The 17,303-nt window shown below is 38.4% G+C and overlaps 1 protein-coding gene across 1 annotated transcript in view; it reads left to right on the top strand.

Annotated features, from left to right (window-relative positions):
• Positions 1 to 17,303, top strand: part of myo1d (myosin ID) — a 98,195-nt gene that overhangs the window by 59,040 nt on the left and 21,852 nt on the right. Inside the window, exon 21 of the mRNA XM_011488384.3 lies at positions 10,765 to 10,919. Within this exon, the coding sequence (XP_011486686.1) occupies positions 10,765 to 10,919 (155 nt within the window). The remainder of the gene's footprint in view (positions 1 to 10,764; positions 10,920 to 17,303) is intronic.

Genomic DNA, 17,303 nt, shown 5'->3' with positions numbered 1-17,303 from the left:
CTGAGTCCTGCAGACCATAAACTCAGACAATCTGCTAGTATTTTTAAATTTAGTATTTTTCAGACTGTTAAATTCACTGAATTATAGGGCTCATTAAGCAGAACAACAGTCAGATGAGGTGTGTGACTACACTACCCAGAAAGTCACAAATATTTAATGACTCAAATCTAATCTGTAAGTAAGAGATTTTTGTTTTACTGGATAATACAAAGTATTATTGGAGAACATGCATTTAAGTGTACCATTAAAGGGATTTACATAAAAGTATAGAAATGTTGGGCTAAGGTCTTAAATAGAAGGTGTTCTGTCTTTCTGAATAAAGAATTCTGAATTATTTAATGTAAAACAAACTAAAAAAAAAAAGCTCAAATTGATCATAATCTTTGCTGAGTCATCCTGCTCCTCTGAGGTTTTTACCAGATGACAAGTTGTCTTGACAACAGTGTTAGACAACAACCAATAATTATTTCCTTCTGCACAACTGGTGCATATTTACAGTACAGAGCAAAAGTTTGGACACACCTTCCCATTCATTTGAATGAGAAGGTGTGCTTTGGTCTGTTCTGTACATGTTTCATAACAATGCAGTTGCTTGAATCTGGTTGGATCTGTTGTTTCTGGTGCCTGACTTTCTGAGCTGCTGGTGAGCACACACACTGCAGTCGCACTCGTGAACCAGAAGCTGCCTGCGTGGACTGCTTGTAATGTTTCCAGCTGTCTGTTGTTTATTTATGTTGAGTCATGTGTGTGGTGGTATAAATGACTGAGAAAACACCTGTGATGGAGAGAAAAGTCAAGCTTCTCTGTGTGGGACAGAACTGAGTGCCCTCTTCTCTCATGGAGATCAATTTTTTGGTTGGTTCTAATTCAGTTGGCAATTAGGTTTTTCCCTATTTCTGCATATCATTCAATCTGGGATTTCATAACCAAAAGCTTAAGTTGACAGAGCTGTTAAAGCTGTGTTAGAGGTGACATTCGTGTCTGTAATCCTCCAGGCGGCATGTCAGTGCGCAAAGATGTTAGTCAGCTCTGCCATTGGTTGGTTTTAATTCACATTCATGCTGTGATGGTGCCATTAATGCTGCATCATGTACACAGCATAGGCCATTTCCATGGCAAATGGCTTCTTTGTGCTCCCGTTCTTTCCCTTCTATCCAACTAAAATCAGCGGCACTTACGTTAATGTTTCTGAGGTTTTTTTTTCACTGATCAGTGATCCACTTTCCCCTCCAAACCTCCTGACTCTGCTATTTATGCTCACACCTCAACAATTCTGGCTTTGTGCAGCATATCCCTGCTTTCCTGTACTTCTCTGTTTGGGAAAAGAAAAACACTTTACAGTACTAAATAGTATGTTTTTTTGGTTTTTTACATACAGGTGGCACACCTGCTCTTAACACTGATGTCATCTCCATCTTCATCACAAGGCAGCCTTTCCCTTGTGAAACATTTCCCTTTGGTGGAAATGTTTCACAGCGACTCCAGTCCTTTTCGCAGAGTTTATGTTGCATTTTAAGAAATGCTGATCAGTAAGTTCGACCTGTACTTGTTTGTGTAAACTATACGTTGTTGTGTGACGTCAGGTCAGGTTGACACCATTGGGCACAGTCATTAATGTACAGTATAAGTAGGAAACATGATCAGCAGATGACACTGAATAGAAATTAAACAATCCGGCTGATGGGCCGAGACTCCAAAGCAGTTTCATTTTTTAAATACGGGACTGAGATTACAGACAAATGTTGGTTCTGCAGGAGGCTGGAGTTCAGTTATCAAAGAGCATTTTAGATTCGAGTTCTTACACATCTGAAAGAGTCATGTCATATGCCTCTCAAACTGAATCAGAGGATTACTAGACAAAAAAAAAGAATAATTTTGAGAATTTCCTTTGTTTCATTGTCTGGTTCTTTTTATTTTGTGTGGTTTTTGTGCCACAGTGGGGAAAACGTATTCTGGAACATTTACCTCAGAGGCTGTCAGTCAGTGAAGCTGCTGTGCTGTGACGACTGTGACAAGACAGCGCAGCGCTTGTTCTGACAAAATGACAGGACAGACTGTTGGAAGGAGGACACCAAGTGCTCTAAACAGAACATTTGGAAATGTACTAGAAGTGGAGACAGAGGATGACAGCAAGGCCAGGAGTTTGAGCTAAAGGTGTTTTATTATTTAGACTGCTGCATTGTACCTGTTCTGCAGTAAGAGACGGTGCTCAAACTTGGCAAAGTAATGCCATCAGTGCAGCTTCACCCTGACAGTTCGCTGCTACAGCACGACTGTTCAACCTCGCCATGGAGGACCAACAGTTGACCTTCCGTTGGAGAATATTTGATATTTTTGTTCCTCTCATGTATAGATGATATTAAAGGCCCACTCAAAGGATGCCATTCACTCTAAATCGGAGTACATTTGACCCAAAAAGTATGCTTGATTTGGTTGCTGTGGTCACTGTTGTTCTGTTTTTCAGAACGTCATCATATCACCTTTAATCCAAGAACAGTAAAGTTTAGAGATGCGACAGGGGATGATGTAAAATGTAGAGGAATGCTACATAGTTGAAGCATCTAATGTGAGGCCTTTTGGATCTCTGCAAAATACTTAAAAACATCAAAACAAAGGTCAGTCGGGTCTGAAGCTAAAATTAATCTCCTGAACTAAACTAAAATAGTTGCATGTTGGTGATTTGGTTGGTCATATGGTATTTTCAGACCCTTAAGTGCACCAAATGATAGAGTTGATTAAGGGGAACAAAACTGTCAGATGTTGGTGTGTGACTACACTACCCAGAAAACCTAGAGAAACCAAAAGGCAGGCAATTGAATTGGTTAGTTCAAAAGGGGCCCAAGTCCAAGAGGTTTAGTTTTCGAGGAAATGATTTGAATTGCATAGCTTAAAGCGTGGCCACACCAAATGATTAATACTTTACCCAGATTTAGCACCAGTTCATGGCTTACAAATGCTATAATATGAAGCACCTCCCTTTTATCATTTCAGAGGATTAGCAAACTAAAGTCTCTGGACTTGGGCCCTTCTTGAATTAAACAGGGGTGCTGCCAAATTGGATAACTAGTGCTGCCATCTATGGGATAAAGCAAAACCCATGCAAGAAATGCCCAAGTCCAGGAACATTGCACTTAATGCCTTTTTAATGTCAAGCATAGTCAATACATTACAACGGACTTGGGACTTTTTTGCACATAATCGGATAGCTTTTCCCTTGAAACCATAGAACATATGATATCTGTATTTTGAAAAATTGTGGACTTGGGCCCCTTTTGAACTAACCGATTCAATTGGTCAGAGATGTTAACGGAAGTTTTTCTGACAAACTGTTGTTTTTCATGTCGGCCCTTTAATCTGCAATAATCAGCCTTTGCAGAGAGAGAGAAACACCATGGATGATTCGAACTATTCACAATAAGCGTCATCACTGAACAACACTCACTGTTTTAGTTCACGTTAAAGCGCATCATTTATGTCTCACTCCATGCTCCTGACTACACTATCAATAAGACTCCAACAATTCATCAAGCAGTGGGGCTTCAAAGTTTACCAAAATCAAACAAAAATATTTTTGACAGATTTTTAAGTGGCGTGTTCCACAGAAAATTGGTTCCAGGTCAGTAAACGCATCCAGAATTCATAGGGTGCACTGGGTTACAATGTGCACTGTCCGTTTTTGAGAAATTCTAAGATCACCTTTTGAGCCGTAAAATATGGTAGTCTATTTGGGACATAGTGCAGCTTGCAGAGCAAACAGCGCCACCTTCTGTATGTAGCAGCGATGATCAGGCCTAAAAGGTAAATGTGGATTTTGCCCCCTTTGCATTTTCAATTTATTTTAGTATAAATTGTGAGCTGTGAGCCAGTCCTGAAATGTGCTGCAAATTGAATTTCAATTTCAAACACAAATACTAATAATGTTTATTCAGCAGTCTTTTTAATGAGGCAGAATATTTTCCCATCCAGATAAGGTCTCAAAAAGCATTTTGTCTGCATTGCACCTTCAGTCATTGATCAGTCTTGATCCTACTTGTGCTCTTGAGAGTCCAAATCTCGTTCTTTTTCCTGGTTTACCAAATTACCATTTAGGCTTTTTGGGAAAAAACACATTAATAAAAAGAAAATGTTGTCCAGAAATGTATTTAACCTTAACAACAAAATCTGTGGCTAAACCCTATGTAATCAGATGTCTAAAGCCACAGCAAAGACTGGACAAACCAGCTAGTTACAAAGTATGAACATATTGTATGTGCTCCCTATTGAAGGATATATTTTTTTTTAGACAAAAAGCATTGGCTCACCATTCCTGAAACATCAATATCACATGTGCTTATTATCTACTTAGGCATTTTTGCATCATTAGCAAGATTTTCTTTATTTATTCACAATTTTATTGATTCACTGAAATTATTGTGATTTTAAAGATTTTGAAAGTGTAAAAAAACTGCTGACGCCATAAAGATCCCTTTGTTTTAGTCCTTTTAAAATGCATGAATTTGTTTTGTGCACTAGTATTTTCTGTTACTGTACGTCTAAACCTCAAGTGCAATGAATGTCTCTAACATTAGACTGTTTTTAAAGTCATTTTAATCAGATTTCTTTTTCCGTAAACTAGACGAGAGCATCTGTTTCCACCATGACTCAATACCTCTCGTTCGGTGCATTTGGGAATCGAGTGACTCCACTCCACCCACACCGTCCATCATTTCAAATGAGCAGGTGGCTTTGAAAATGCAGCTTGCTTTTATCCCGGAAATGGATTTGGACTGCGATGGGAGGAGGCTTGTTCTCCTCTAATCTGGATCTGTGACTTCACAAAATTCTATCACTGCTAGCAGTCTAGTGTGTCTTTAAACAAGTTTGTCAAGTGAGGAAAATAGATTTTTTTTTTGTCTTATAGAAAGGGGGGGGGGGGGGGGGGTCACAAAGCCAGAATCAGGGCTCATTTAAAGTTTTGTTTTTTTCCTAAAAATATTTATAAAGATTTTTATATTTGGATTTCCTAAAAACTGCCTCTGCATGTTCTCTTTGCAATCCTTTGTTACTGCACACACTGAGGATGATTATGTCCCTACAGAGGTAGGTGGATTGGTCAGGCTGAAAAAGTGCAGACGTGGGTGGAAGGTGGGCGAGCTGGAATAAAGCTGTAGGCTTAGAGCCAAAGCAGCGTGACATGAAAATATTGATCAGAGGAGGTCAAACCTAGGGGAAAGCAGTTACCTCATTGCTGATGAGCGCCGATATGCTAACGGCACAGCATCCCCTGTACTGCCTGCAGTGCTGCTCCTGCAGGACAACTTAAAGAGAATAAACAGGCTGCTAGATGGGCTGTGAAGTTGTGTGGAGCCTAAAACTGCCTCCTGAAAGATTTACATGCCAATTAATTCTAGTGCAATAAACTTTGGATCTCTACATTTTCGTATTTTATTTGAATTATCCAAATAATAGCTGCCTTTTGAATTAAGTACATTGTTTTTATTTATTTTTTTCACAACTTTCCTAACTTTTTTAGGCTTCTTTTTTTTTCCTACTCCAATCTCAGATCTCCATCGAATACCGACTTTCCCTTTTTCTCCTCTCTCTGCTGCCGCTTCCATCTTCCCATTGTTGTCATGCCAACTTCCCCTAAGGTAGTGTTGTCATGGATACAAAGCAGCAGGGCAGATCAGCTGATGTCTCATGGTGTTTAAAAAAGAGCAAAAATGTGTCTTCCGTTTAGACGTTTTTCCTTTCTGTACCCTTTAAGCTTTCCCTTCTTTTTCTTTATGCAGTCTTTCCTTTTTTTTGCTCGTTCATCAAATAATAATTTTACAATTTTCAACTAAAACCTACAACTGCAGACATAAAATCATGTAAATGAGTACTTCTAAACAAGTGGCTTAAAGAAAGTATTTAACACATTTCTGAGCAGCAGTTGGGCATCATTTACATAAAGAAACGCATTCACTGTAGAATAAGATGCAGCGGTCTGGCTTCTTTGTATCCAAACACACGACTTGCTGCCTCACTGCATGAGGGCCATGTTGCTGCACATCGTTCCCCATTAAATCAGAATTGGTTAACAACAGAGCCCCCTTTCACTGCCTTTGTGTTTCCCTTCTCTTTACCGCTGGAATGTGTTACATTATTAATGGAGGTTAAATGAGAAGAAATCTCTTTAGTTTATGGCCTTTGATCAGAACTCCCAACATGAAAAAAGCCTGGCTTGTTACATTTTGTAGACATTCTGCAGGATTTTCTTTCCTATTTTTATTTGAAAATTATGCTGCAATCAAACAGTTTTGTTCTGATGGTACAGTTGAACTCAAATGGCCGTGAAAAGTTTCATTCAGGATCCCTGCAACTGATGAACCAACTGAAAAAATAACAAACTTCTTGCTTACTAGAAAAAATGATTTAAATAATTTAACAATTTTATGGTTTCTTATTCCTCCAGGGATGAGAAATTTAAAGTTGTAAATCTTCTAACACATTGCGTGTTATATTTTAGGCCCATAAACAAATGTTTTAGAACAGATGGAATGGAATAGAATGTATTGATTATAGGGGAAATTACCTCACAGACTCTAAGAAAAGCTTAAAAAGAAGGTTAAACATTAAAATTGGATGGTAAGCAATTGTTTTGTGAGGTATCTTGAGCAAAAACAACACCTGTATACGGAAAAGAGCTGGAAAAAAGTTTTTTTAGTGGCTGCTGATTAGAAAAAAAAGGCTAAACGCAACTTGATCTTAAATTTAGGTAAATCATAAAAACGTATAAATACGGGTGACAAGTGTTTGTCTTTGTTTTGTTTTTTTACCCCACATTTTTTTACCCTTGTTGGAAGCTAGTTTCACTTGAGTAAAGCCTGACAAGCCTGCAGTCTGGGAGAAGAGTCTCCCTAAAGATTTCTATAAGGGTCTAAAAATTAAAAAAATCTGCTGCTGTCTGTGTATGAATAAAAAAAAGTGTATTCATTTTGAGAAGAAAGACTAGTGAAAAGAGCAGAAATGGGATCTCTTACCAAAGAGACAGTCTCCTAGAACTTTATTGTTAAAAAAAATGTGGGCATCACCAACTGTAATGTTGTCTGTAAACAGAAGGGATTCAAGTCCAGAACTTGAGGAACACCATGACTAAGTTTGGGCTAGCCAATTGTCAGTGTTTTTGTATCAAAATGGTTAACACAACATTAACACACAGGTTGTCACATCAGCATAGTGACCTGCCTCTCATGTATAACAGAAAAAAAAGATGGTTCTTCACTGTGCTCCTCATCAGATAGGCCTTTATGCTCATAGATGTGGAGAAGATCCAACATGAAGCCAACATTTCACTGGAATCACCACATGCAGTTTGATTGTTACGTAAGAACAATCTCACAGTCACTGTGAGGAAAGCCTGTAGTTATCAGAGCTAATGAAGCCTGTAGATAAGACCTAACATTACAACTGCACTGAAAGCTGTGACAGATTTGTGACAGATTGATGAACACAAAGATGCCTCCAGCAGATCTTTCAAATCATGCAGAATTTGTGAATTGGAACCAAAAAAAAAAAAAGAAATGTTGGAAATGCTGCCACCCAGTTCATCAGGGTACAAATTTGTTTCAGTCAGTTAGGCTGTTGATATAAATGTAAATGCATGTTTTCTGGTGATTAACTAAGCCACAGGAAGATGAAGGGTGTCTGTGGGGCTCTTCTGGTGGGGAACGCATCAAACAAGGCTCTTCTTACAGATCATCACATTAGATGTCAAACTGTTTTGTCCAAAGTGCCTGTTCCTCACATTTCATTTTTATCTAATTACTAAGGAAGAGAAAGGATCAAGTGGGTGATGTCAGTGACAAACGAAAATATGGCCTTACAAGAGACATGAGAGAAGATAAGAAAGACTTAAAATCTAAAGCTGTTCTAAAGGACTTCTGCTTATCCTTATCATTTTTTATGTAAGCACTTGAAAAGCAAGTTCTGTCCTTTACAATTGAAAATGATAAATTTTACATTAAATCTGTCAAAAGTACAATTTTCAATGTCATAATGAAACACTTTGCTCTTTTTTTTTAAATCCTCAAAGGTCAAAGTTTGTTCGTTTCTTCCCACAAACTCAAAATTTAGGAAGAATACCACATTTCCATAAAGATACATGTTCTTCAAATTGAAAACAAAAAGGTGACTGTATTTTTGTTTCATGGCTTCCTCCCACAAATCAAAAACATGTCATGCATCAATTGATGATTCTAAATTGCCCCCTAGGTGTGAATGTGAGTGTGGTTGTCCCTGTGTGACCCTAAGTTGAACTGGCGATCAGACCAGGGTAAACCCTGCCCTCACCGAACAGTAGCTGGGCTGGGCTGTGCCCCTTCATGACCCCCAACAGGAATTGGTGGGTGTAGAAGATGAGATGAGATATGCAGATGTCAGGTTAATGCTGACCTGGCTAATGTAAGGGGTTAACTAGTAGAGAGGTTAGTTTGGATGCTTGCAAATTGTTTCAATTATCAGTTGAAAATTGTTTGCTCAGCGTGGGGAACAGTAGCATTATAATTTTGAATGTGGAAATTGCTATAGTGGGTTTGCAAAGTCTTATTGGAAATGGCATCTTGTGAGTTAAGAAAAGTTGACCTTTTTAGTAAAAATGTGAATGTAAGTCAATCAGACCTTTAGCAGGGGATCGGATTATGGATAGGAAGGTTTTTTTGTTAGGTTTTGATTTTCTTGGGAGATGTGTTAGAAGTTTTAATTCTGTAGTAAATGCATAACACACATGCACCCCCGGCCAGTGGGGAGGACTGTCTCAGAGATGTAGCGTGAATTTACAGTATGTTCATGTTGAATGTAACGTCTAAACACATGTCCACCAGGTAGTGTTTAAGGTTTTCATTTTTATGATAATGCAGTAATTTATGATGAGTAAAGACTATCTATCCTCATGGGATCAATTGGAATAAACTTCATTTCAAGGGTCTAGAATCTTTGTGATAAATGGGATTATGGCAATCTAAAAAATGTTGAGATTATGAATTTTGGTGCAGCACTCAAAACGACTTTGGTTGTGAATTCCTTTTTTATAAATTCATGTACTGAAGTTGGTATTTTTAAACTTTTTCGTTAAAAAAGTAATACATTTTTCTCATTTTTGTCTGAGATATCAAGTATGATCATTTGTGGGTTTTTAAATAAATGGGAAATATGCTATATTTCACAAGAACAGGCAGATGGCTGTTTCCAATTGCAGCAGGTTTATTAGCTCAGCTAAAAGTCCACAAAACTAAATCAGGGTTAGGCAAGCAGGGGTCAGTCAAGAGCATGGGTGCATCAAAGAAACAACAGGAATAGTCAGGATCCAGACAAGAGTCAGGGCAGGCGGCAGGCAAACAGAGTCAGAGACGAAACAGGGTCAGGAAATCAGATGATCAGATTTGGATATGCCCGAGAAGAGACAGGGTAGTCAGGATCCAGGCAAACAGGGTCAGGAAACAGAAAATCAGCACCAGATACAGCGCTTGGTAATGAAGGGAGAATGACACAAACAATACTTTGCACTGAGTGAGGCTCAGTACAGTGCTTAAGTATGCTGTGGTTGATTGGGTGAATGAGAGTGAGGTGTGCAGCATCCAGGAACTATGCGCTGGGGTTGCTGGGAGGTGAAGTTTGGTTAGAACTCTGTAAATGGCTCCTGCTGGTGACCAGAGTGGGAGACAGAGCTCTGATTTCTGACACTGTAAATACTTTTTGTAAATAAATACATAACTTAGAGGGGGCTTAATGATTTAACAAATTGATATCATTGTATTACAGCAGTGTTTTTCAACCAGTGTGCCGCGGCACACTACTGTGCCGTGGGAGATGGTCAAGTGTGCCGTGGGAAATTGCCCTCATTAACTGATCAAAAACCTTTCCCATCTCCAGGATTCAGCTCTGTGTTCATCCAAACAGGCCCTGATAAAACACTGAGGAGTTAGGAATATAAAAGATCGTAAAATACTTTTTCTTTGCGTTTATTTTATTTTATTAAAGACATTTTAATAAGAATGACGCGATTCAGCTGCACCTTCGGCTGTATTTGGGAAAAGTCCCGTCCCTTTGACTGTCTCCACCAATCATTCTTGAGGGGCTTAATCACATGTCATCAGTCTGACCAATCAGAAGTGCTTAAAGTCTTCACTTCCTTGTCCCGATTTAGCTCGTAAAGTCGCTCAGTTCTAACAAAAATACCAGCTAAAGCTCGTCTTTAGCGGTGTAGCTTTCCACAGAATCCGGTATCAGACCGTGGAACAAGTGAACAAAACAATGAAGCTCCGAAAAGCGATCTTCGGCCGTTTTATGCACTACATCTCCCATGATGCATTGGGTTGTGAGAGTGACAGCGCATAATGAGATCTGTTGTTAAACGTCTTGAAACCAACGAACACACATCATACTGTTTTTAAATCTTCTAACTTAACTTTTATTGCATCTTTTAGAAAAAAACAGCTGCAGTTTCCAGCTTTTTCTGTAACAATTATCTCAAAAATGCATGTGAGATTGTGGAGGGGCTGTATATCAATGCAGACTATGAGTTTCTCCTTTTTTTTGGATACTGGTGTGCCGCGGGATTTTTTTTAAGGCTAAAGTGTGCCGTGGCTCAGAAAAGGTTGAAAAACGCTGTATTACAGAGCTCGGATTTTGGTTTATTTGGTGTCGAAATGAAAACAAAGTGTGTGCTTCTTTACATTTTATCTTTGCACATGCTCATTTTTTTGTCATGTGTGCACATCTGACTGTCTCCTCTGTGCACTCCAGGTGACTGGGGTGAGCGTGTCTCCAGGCAAAGACCAGCTGGTGGTGTTCCACACCAAGGACAGCCGCGACCTGGTGGTGTGCCTGCAGGGCATGGTGCCAGCCAACGAGAGCCGCATCGGGGAATTGGTGGGCACTCTGCTCAGCCACTTCAAGAGGTAGACTTGAGGAGAATGGGGAGATGTTGGTTGTTGGTACAGGTAGACTCATAAGAAAAATACTCTGGGTCACCCGAGGTGAAGACAGCTTCAGATCCTCCGTGTGGTGTGCAGTGACAAACACTCTAACATCAAGCATATTGTCCCCATTTAAACCGTTTTTTAAGTCGATTTGCAGCATGATTGCATGATCTATTTAAACTGATAACATTTTGAGGTAACTTCCCAATTGAATTAGGACAAAATCATGTTGAGACTGTAGTTTAGTCAATATGAGACTGGGGCAGATTGAGGACACTGTCCTGGTTTGGACTGCTGCTCTAAGAACAAAACTGCCACGATGTTGCCAGCTCAGCTTCATTTAACATCCGCTGCTGGAAAAAGACAAAATAAAAATGTGGTCCTTGTAGTCAGTGACTGCTGCTGTGGGCCATAATAATGGCATTTTCAAAAAAAATTGGATACACCTCCAAATAATCTTTGGGAAATGTTGATCTTGATGTTTTTTTATTAACAGGTGCAGAATTTCAGCTAAAATTAACAGTAACTGACACATTTTTCTTTTTTATATTTCTAACCAAAACTAAGCAAAGTAAAAGCAAATGTAGTCCAAGTTTTTTTATAATTTTACATAATAGTCAGTATTAGTTTTTTAAAGATTTTTCAGATTATGTGCTTTTAAAATGTTGGGTGAAAAGTCTGGAAGTCAGAATTTCTGAGTTACAGCTGACCTTTCAGTTTCAGGTCACATCAGTGTAGTCCTTTCAAAAACCTGACCTTTTGTCCCAACTTCAACCCAGAGCATCTGATTTAACTCATTAGCTTTGATTTCACACACGGCCAAAATACGCGAAGGCAGTGGTATTTTATGAGGTGCCGTGTAGGACATTATTCAGAATTAGCATTCATAAACACATGTGAAATCTCTCACACACACTAGTGAAATGCTTGTATACATACAACTGAAAATGTATTCATTCACATACACATGTGAAATCTCTCACATACACATGTGAAATGCTCTCACACACACTACTGAAAATGCTTTCACATACACATGTGAAATGCTCTCACACACACTACTGAAAATGCTCTCACACACACTACTGAAAATGCTCTCACATACACATGTGAAATGCTCTCACACACACTACTGAAAATGCTCTCACATACACATGTGAAAATGCTCTCACACACACTATCCAATATGCTCTCACATACACATGTGAAAATTTCAATAGAAACGGAAGGCATTTCAGTAGAAACGTTTTTTTTTGTTACTTTATTGTTAGAAACGAAGTTGGTCGACTGAAGGCATTTCAGTGGAAATGAACCTGTGTCCGAATTCCTGCCCTGATCCCTAACTACTAAAACCCTATATAGTGCAGAACTACATATAGTTCTCTGAATTTAAAAGCAATTCAGACACCCGTGCTCAGTACTTTTTTCTTTTGGGTGTTGTTCATAACGCGCTTGACACGGAAACAAAGTGGCGCATTACCGCCACCACCTGGTCTGGAGGCGAACTACTCCTATTTAACGCGGAGAATGACACTTATTTGTCAGAGTAAAAACATAATAAATATGAACATTTTACAAAGACTATTTATGAATCTGCTGTGTTCTGATCATGGAAAACGTGACTGATTTATAAATAATTAAATTACAAACACTTTGGTGTTGATTTAATGTATTTGTTCATAAATAAACCCCCGAGTTATTTTTTCATGCCAATATTTATTTTGTTTTTGTGCCGCTGAACGATTAACGGGCTCTTGCAAGGAGGCATTTTTTTCTGTAGTTTTCTTACACCTTACTGAAAATGGCTTTGAAAATGAATCTGTCCGTGTTCCTGGCAATAATTCAACCGTTTTTCGTGAGATCAAACTGAAAACGAGCAGATATGCAGCATCACAGGACGGCAAGGACAAGCAGACATCTCAGAAGATTTCCTCTGGATGCCCTGACCAGACAGAATAACTTGTGAGTTAAACTTAAAGCTTTTTTTTTAGTTAAACTTAAACTTTAACTTAAACTTTGTTACTAATCATGCTCAAGGTTACACAGTCTGCTGGGTAAGAGTTTAACATTCTTTTTCAAGTGAGTTGTGTAGTCCAATTACATGAAACACTTGTGAGTTCAAAGTTTAGAATTTTTTATTCAGAGTCAAACCATATCACTTGTTTTAAACAAAAACAAAACAAAAACTTTCATTTTTAAAAGTTTAAATGAAAATCCAAAAACCCAGCCAAATAAAAACCACGAGATTTTCCAGAATTAATAAATACTTCATAATCTAAAATGTAAGACATCAAAATAAATAGAAACATTAAAAAAATGTGATTTAATTTCCTCAATGAAATAATTAATGTTGCATTTTCCAGGGTCTTCCACGTCTCTACTGCTTTACCAACACAAAGGTGTCTGTCCTGGCCCTTTACGCTGACGGTCAGTCCGACACAAGACTGGATTTTCGGTTGACCCGCAGGACCATCGAGCATCTGGGTCGATGGTCCTGAAGCATCAGCTTCGGGTTCCTCACACTCTGGGGGGTCACAGGAGACTGACGTCCTGGTGTTTCTTTTCTGGCTGGCGTGTGGCACATCTTACAGTGTGGTAGCCAGAGTCTTTGACATGACACGGTCCACCGTGAGCGATGTTGTCCACAGGACGGCAGACCGCATCCTCCAGCTGATGAGCAGGGTCACCCAGCTTCCCAGTGGGAATGAACTACCATAAGTCGCCTCTGGATTTTAGCAGCTCGCTTGGTCTTTCTCCTTCCAAAGGGTCACAAGGAGCATTGATGGCTGCCACATAAGAATAAAGGCCCTAAAAGAAAATGCAGCTTGTTATTTTAACAGGAAGCTTTTTTATTCCATTAAAATGCATGCTGTATGTGACTCTAATGCCAAATTTATAGATATTTTTGTTGGGAATCCAGGATCAATCCATGATTCACGGGTTCTACGTAAAAGCCCAATTTATGTAAATCAAACAAACCCACCTGAAGGATCCTTTTGGGTGATGGTGGGTATCCCTGCATTGCACATCCCATCATGCTGCTGACACCCTACAGGGAACCCATGAGGAATGCCATTGAGGCAGTTACAACCAGAACCACTCCAGAACACGCTCTGTTGTGAAGAGAGCATTTGGCATGATAAAGATGAGGAGGAGAGCAATATTTCTGGGGGCACTGGAAGTAAAACCAACCTTTGCAATGAAAATCATTGCCTGCAGTTCAATTCTGCACATTCTGTGCATCAGCAAAGGCGACTGCTTAGCCACAGATGTTGAGCCACAGCAGGAACATGCAGGACGAGCAGAGTCACGTCCGTCTGCAAGGACAAATCTTTGCTTTCCTTTCAGCTCCAACTGTGACACACATGACTCTAGAAGACCAGGATTATTGTTAACATGTATAAAAATAAATATTAACATATAAAACGAAATTCTAAATATGTACATCTGATATTTATATGAAAATCCTTTTAAGATTGATAAAAATAGCTCAGATTTAAATAATACATGTAAATTATTCATTTTTGTTCATACATTTATTAAACAAATTGGAAAAACAATGGCTGCATTACATTTAGAACAATAATTTCAACTCAAGTAAACTTAACAGACTCTCCTGTCGCTGTTCCTCCCTTCTAGCCCTTTCCTCCTCTCTCTTCTGGGTCTTTAACATAAACCTTTAACCCAGTACGACAACGATTAACCGTTTATTAAAATGAAGTCAAATCTGATCATATGTCTCTACCCATCTGGCACGAGCTAGCTTGAAAACAAACAGGCTATCTTTCTCCATCCGCAAATGGATCGGATTTTCCTCATCCTCGTCTGTCCCTACATATATGAACAAATTTAAAACATGTGTTAATAACTTGTGACTACGGTTAGAAGTCACTGCTTTTTGATGTAATATCTAGCGTTTGTTTTTAGCCTTCGGCGCTAATTCGCGTTAGCGTTAGCTTTAGCATTACTGAAATTGATGAGCTTCAAAACAATCTAGGTTGTTGATTGAGGAATATAACATATTAAACACATCATCTTAAGTATTTACAAATATATTTTACAACAGATACTGGATATTTTTTAATATACTTACACGTTTAGGTGGTTTTCCTTGCGCAACCGGCTGCCATTTTCGAATGATTCAGACGAATGATTATCTCGCGATAATCAGCCAACTTCCGTTTCTACTGAAATGCCTTCCGTTTCTGTCGAAAATTTCAGTAGTGTATGTGAGAGCATTTTGGATAGTGTATGTGAGAGCATTTTCACATGTGTATGTGAGAGGATTTTCACATGTGTATGTGAGAGGATTTTCACATGTGTATGTGAGAGCATTTTCACATGTGTATGTGAGAGGATTTTCACATGTGTATGTGAGAGCATTTTCACATGTGTATGTGAGAGGATTTTCACATGTGTATGTGAGAGGATTTTCACATGTGTATGTGAGAGCATTTTCACATGTGTATGTGAGAGGATTTTCACATGGGTATGTGAGAGGATTTTCAGTAGTGTATGTAAGAGCATTTTCACATGTGTATGTGAGAGCATTTTCAGTAGTGTATGTGAGAGCATTTTCAGTAGTGTATGTGAGAGCATTTTCAGTAGTGTATGTGAGAGCATTTTCAGTAGTGTGTGTGAGAGCATTTTCAGTAGTGTATGTGAGAGCATTTTCAGTAGTGTATGTGAGAGCATTTTCAGTAGTGTGTGTAAGAGCATTTTCACATGTGTATGCGAGAGATTTCACATGTGTATGTGAGAGATTTCACATGTGTATGTGAATGAATACATTTTCAGTTGTATGTATACAAGCATTTCACTAGTGTGTGTGAGAGATTTCATATGTGTTTGTGAATGCTAATTCTGAATTATGTCCTACACGGCACCTCATAGTATTTCCACCCTCTCCTTTTTATATCCTGTAAATTTGACCTGTAAGCCCGGTGAGATTTTATCTAACTTGTGTTGAATGTGTTGAAATGCCACCTTGGTGAGATAAGAAAAAACAGCACTGCTGCATATCTTTCCTGTGTGGTTTGATTGATATTAAAAGACATTTAAAAGACATTAGGCTAGAAATATACAGGCAAAACCAGACATCTAAGAGGGAGGTTTAGAATTTTTAAAATTGTTTTTTTTTTATCATCTCTTCTAAAGCTCAGTCAAAAGTGGATTTCCAACAATCACACAGCTAAAACACACACACAAACCCACACCCACACACACACACATATATATATATATATATATATATATATATATATATATATATATATATATATATATATATAAAAATCTTCAATTGCAAATACACCTTTTGTTTTATTTCTAATACTCTATGAATGTTTGAACTTTGAGAGAGGAGAAGAGAGAAAAGTAAAAAAGAAAGTTCATGTCTGTCTGAGAAAAGTGTATAAAGAGTGTAGTGAGGGGTTTTACATCCTTAAAACATTGATAATTATTGTAAAAGATAAATAAGCCTAATTACCGGATTTCTATTTTTGCAGGTTTGTTTTTTTTCTAGAACGGAACTCCCAAAATAAACAAGGGAACACTGTACATCATTTGAAGTTTATATATATATATAGAGATAGATAGATAGTTTACCTTCAATATTACAACCACATCTTTGTCCTATCATGAATTTTTAGAACACTTTTGTTTTTCCATTTGACCTTCGTAGTTGTAATGTCACTAAAAGAAACGAGAAGTGGTTTTTTTTTGTTATGTTAGTTGATTTGGGTTATATGACTTTTTTACATTTATATTTAACATTTTTACAAATCTCTACATCTGTGGACTTAAAGCGTCTGTGGAAGTCAAAAAAAAGTCTTAAAGCTCCTTATGTCCTGCAGACAGAGAAAATGGCTTACAAGGAGCAATCAAAGTCACCTTGTAAAGACTGGCTTAAGAGTTTACCAATTGCACCTGTCCTGCTGTGATCATAATTTTCCTATGGTAGATTATGTTCTCGATTGAATGAATCCGCCATAAAAGTTGGCTGATGTTCAACAGTCTTTGTGGGGGTTGTCCCAGTAGCTTTTCCCATGACTGAGAGTGAGCCGGTCCATCATTGTCATTCTGTGATGGTATCTCATCTTATTAAAGAGCCTTTTTCTCTGTAGGTGTCTGCCTGAGCGAGGCCTCCTATGGGCCTGTTGTAATGACCCTCCATGTGCTTCACAGTCAGACTCATCCATCACTGCGAAACACTGCTTCAGCTCAGGGCTCGTTGACATGTGGAAAGACATCAGTTTGTGTTTCAGTCTTCACTGACCTGGAAAAGAGCCTCCAACAAATCTTATTTGAGTTGCAAGTTGTGAAGCAATTAAAAGATGACATTTTTGAAACAAAAAAGAAAGA

This window comes from Oryzias latipes, chromosome 19 (genome assembly GCF_002234675.1).
Source record: "Oryzias latipes chromosome 19, ASM223467v1".
In the NCBI taxonomy this organism is placed as follows: Eukaryota; Metazoa; Chordata; class Actinopteri; order Beloniformes; family Adrianichthyidae; genus Oryzias; species Oryzias latipes.
Note: the sequence above shows the minus strand (reverse complement) of the source record. Positions and strands in the feature narration are given on the sequence as shown.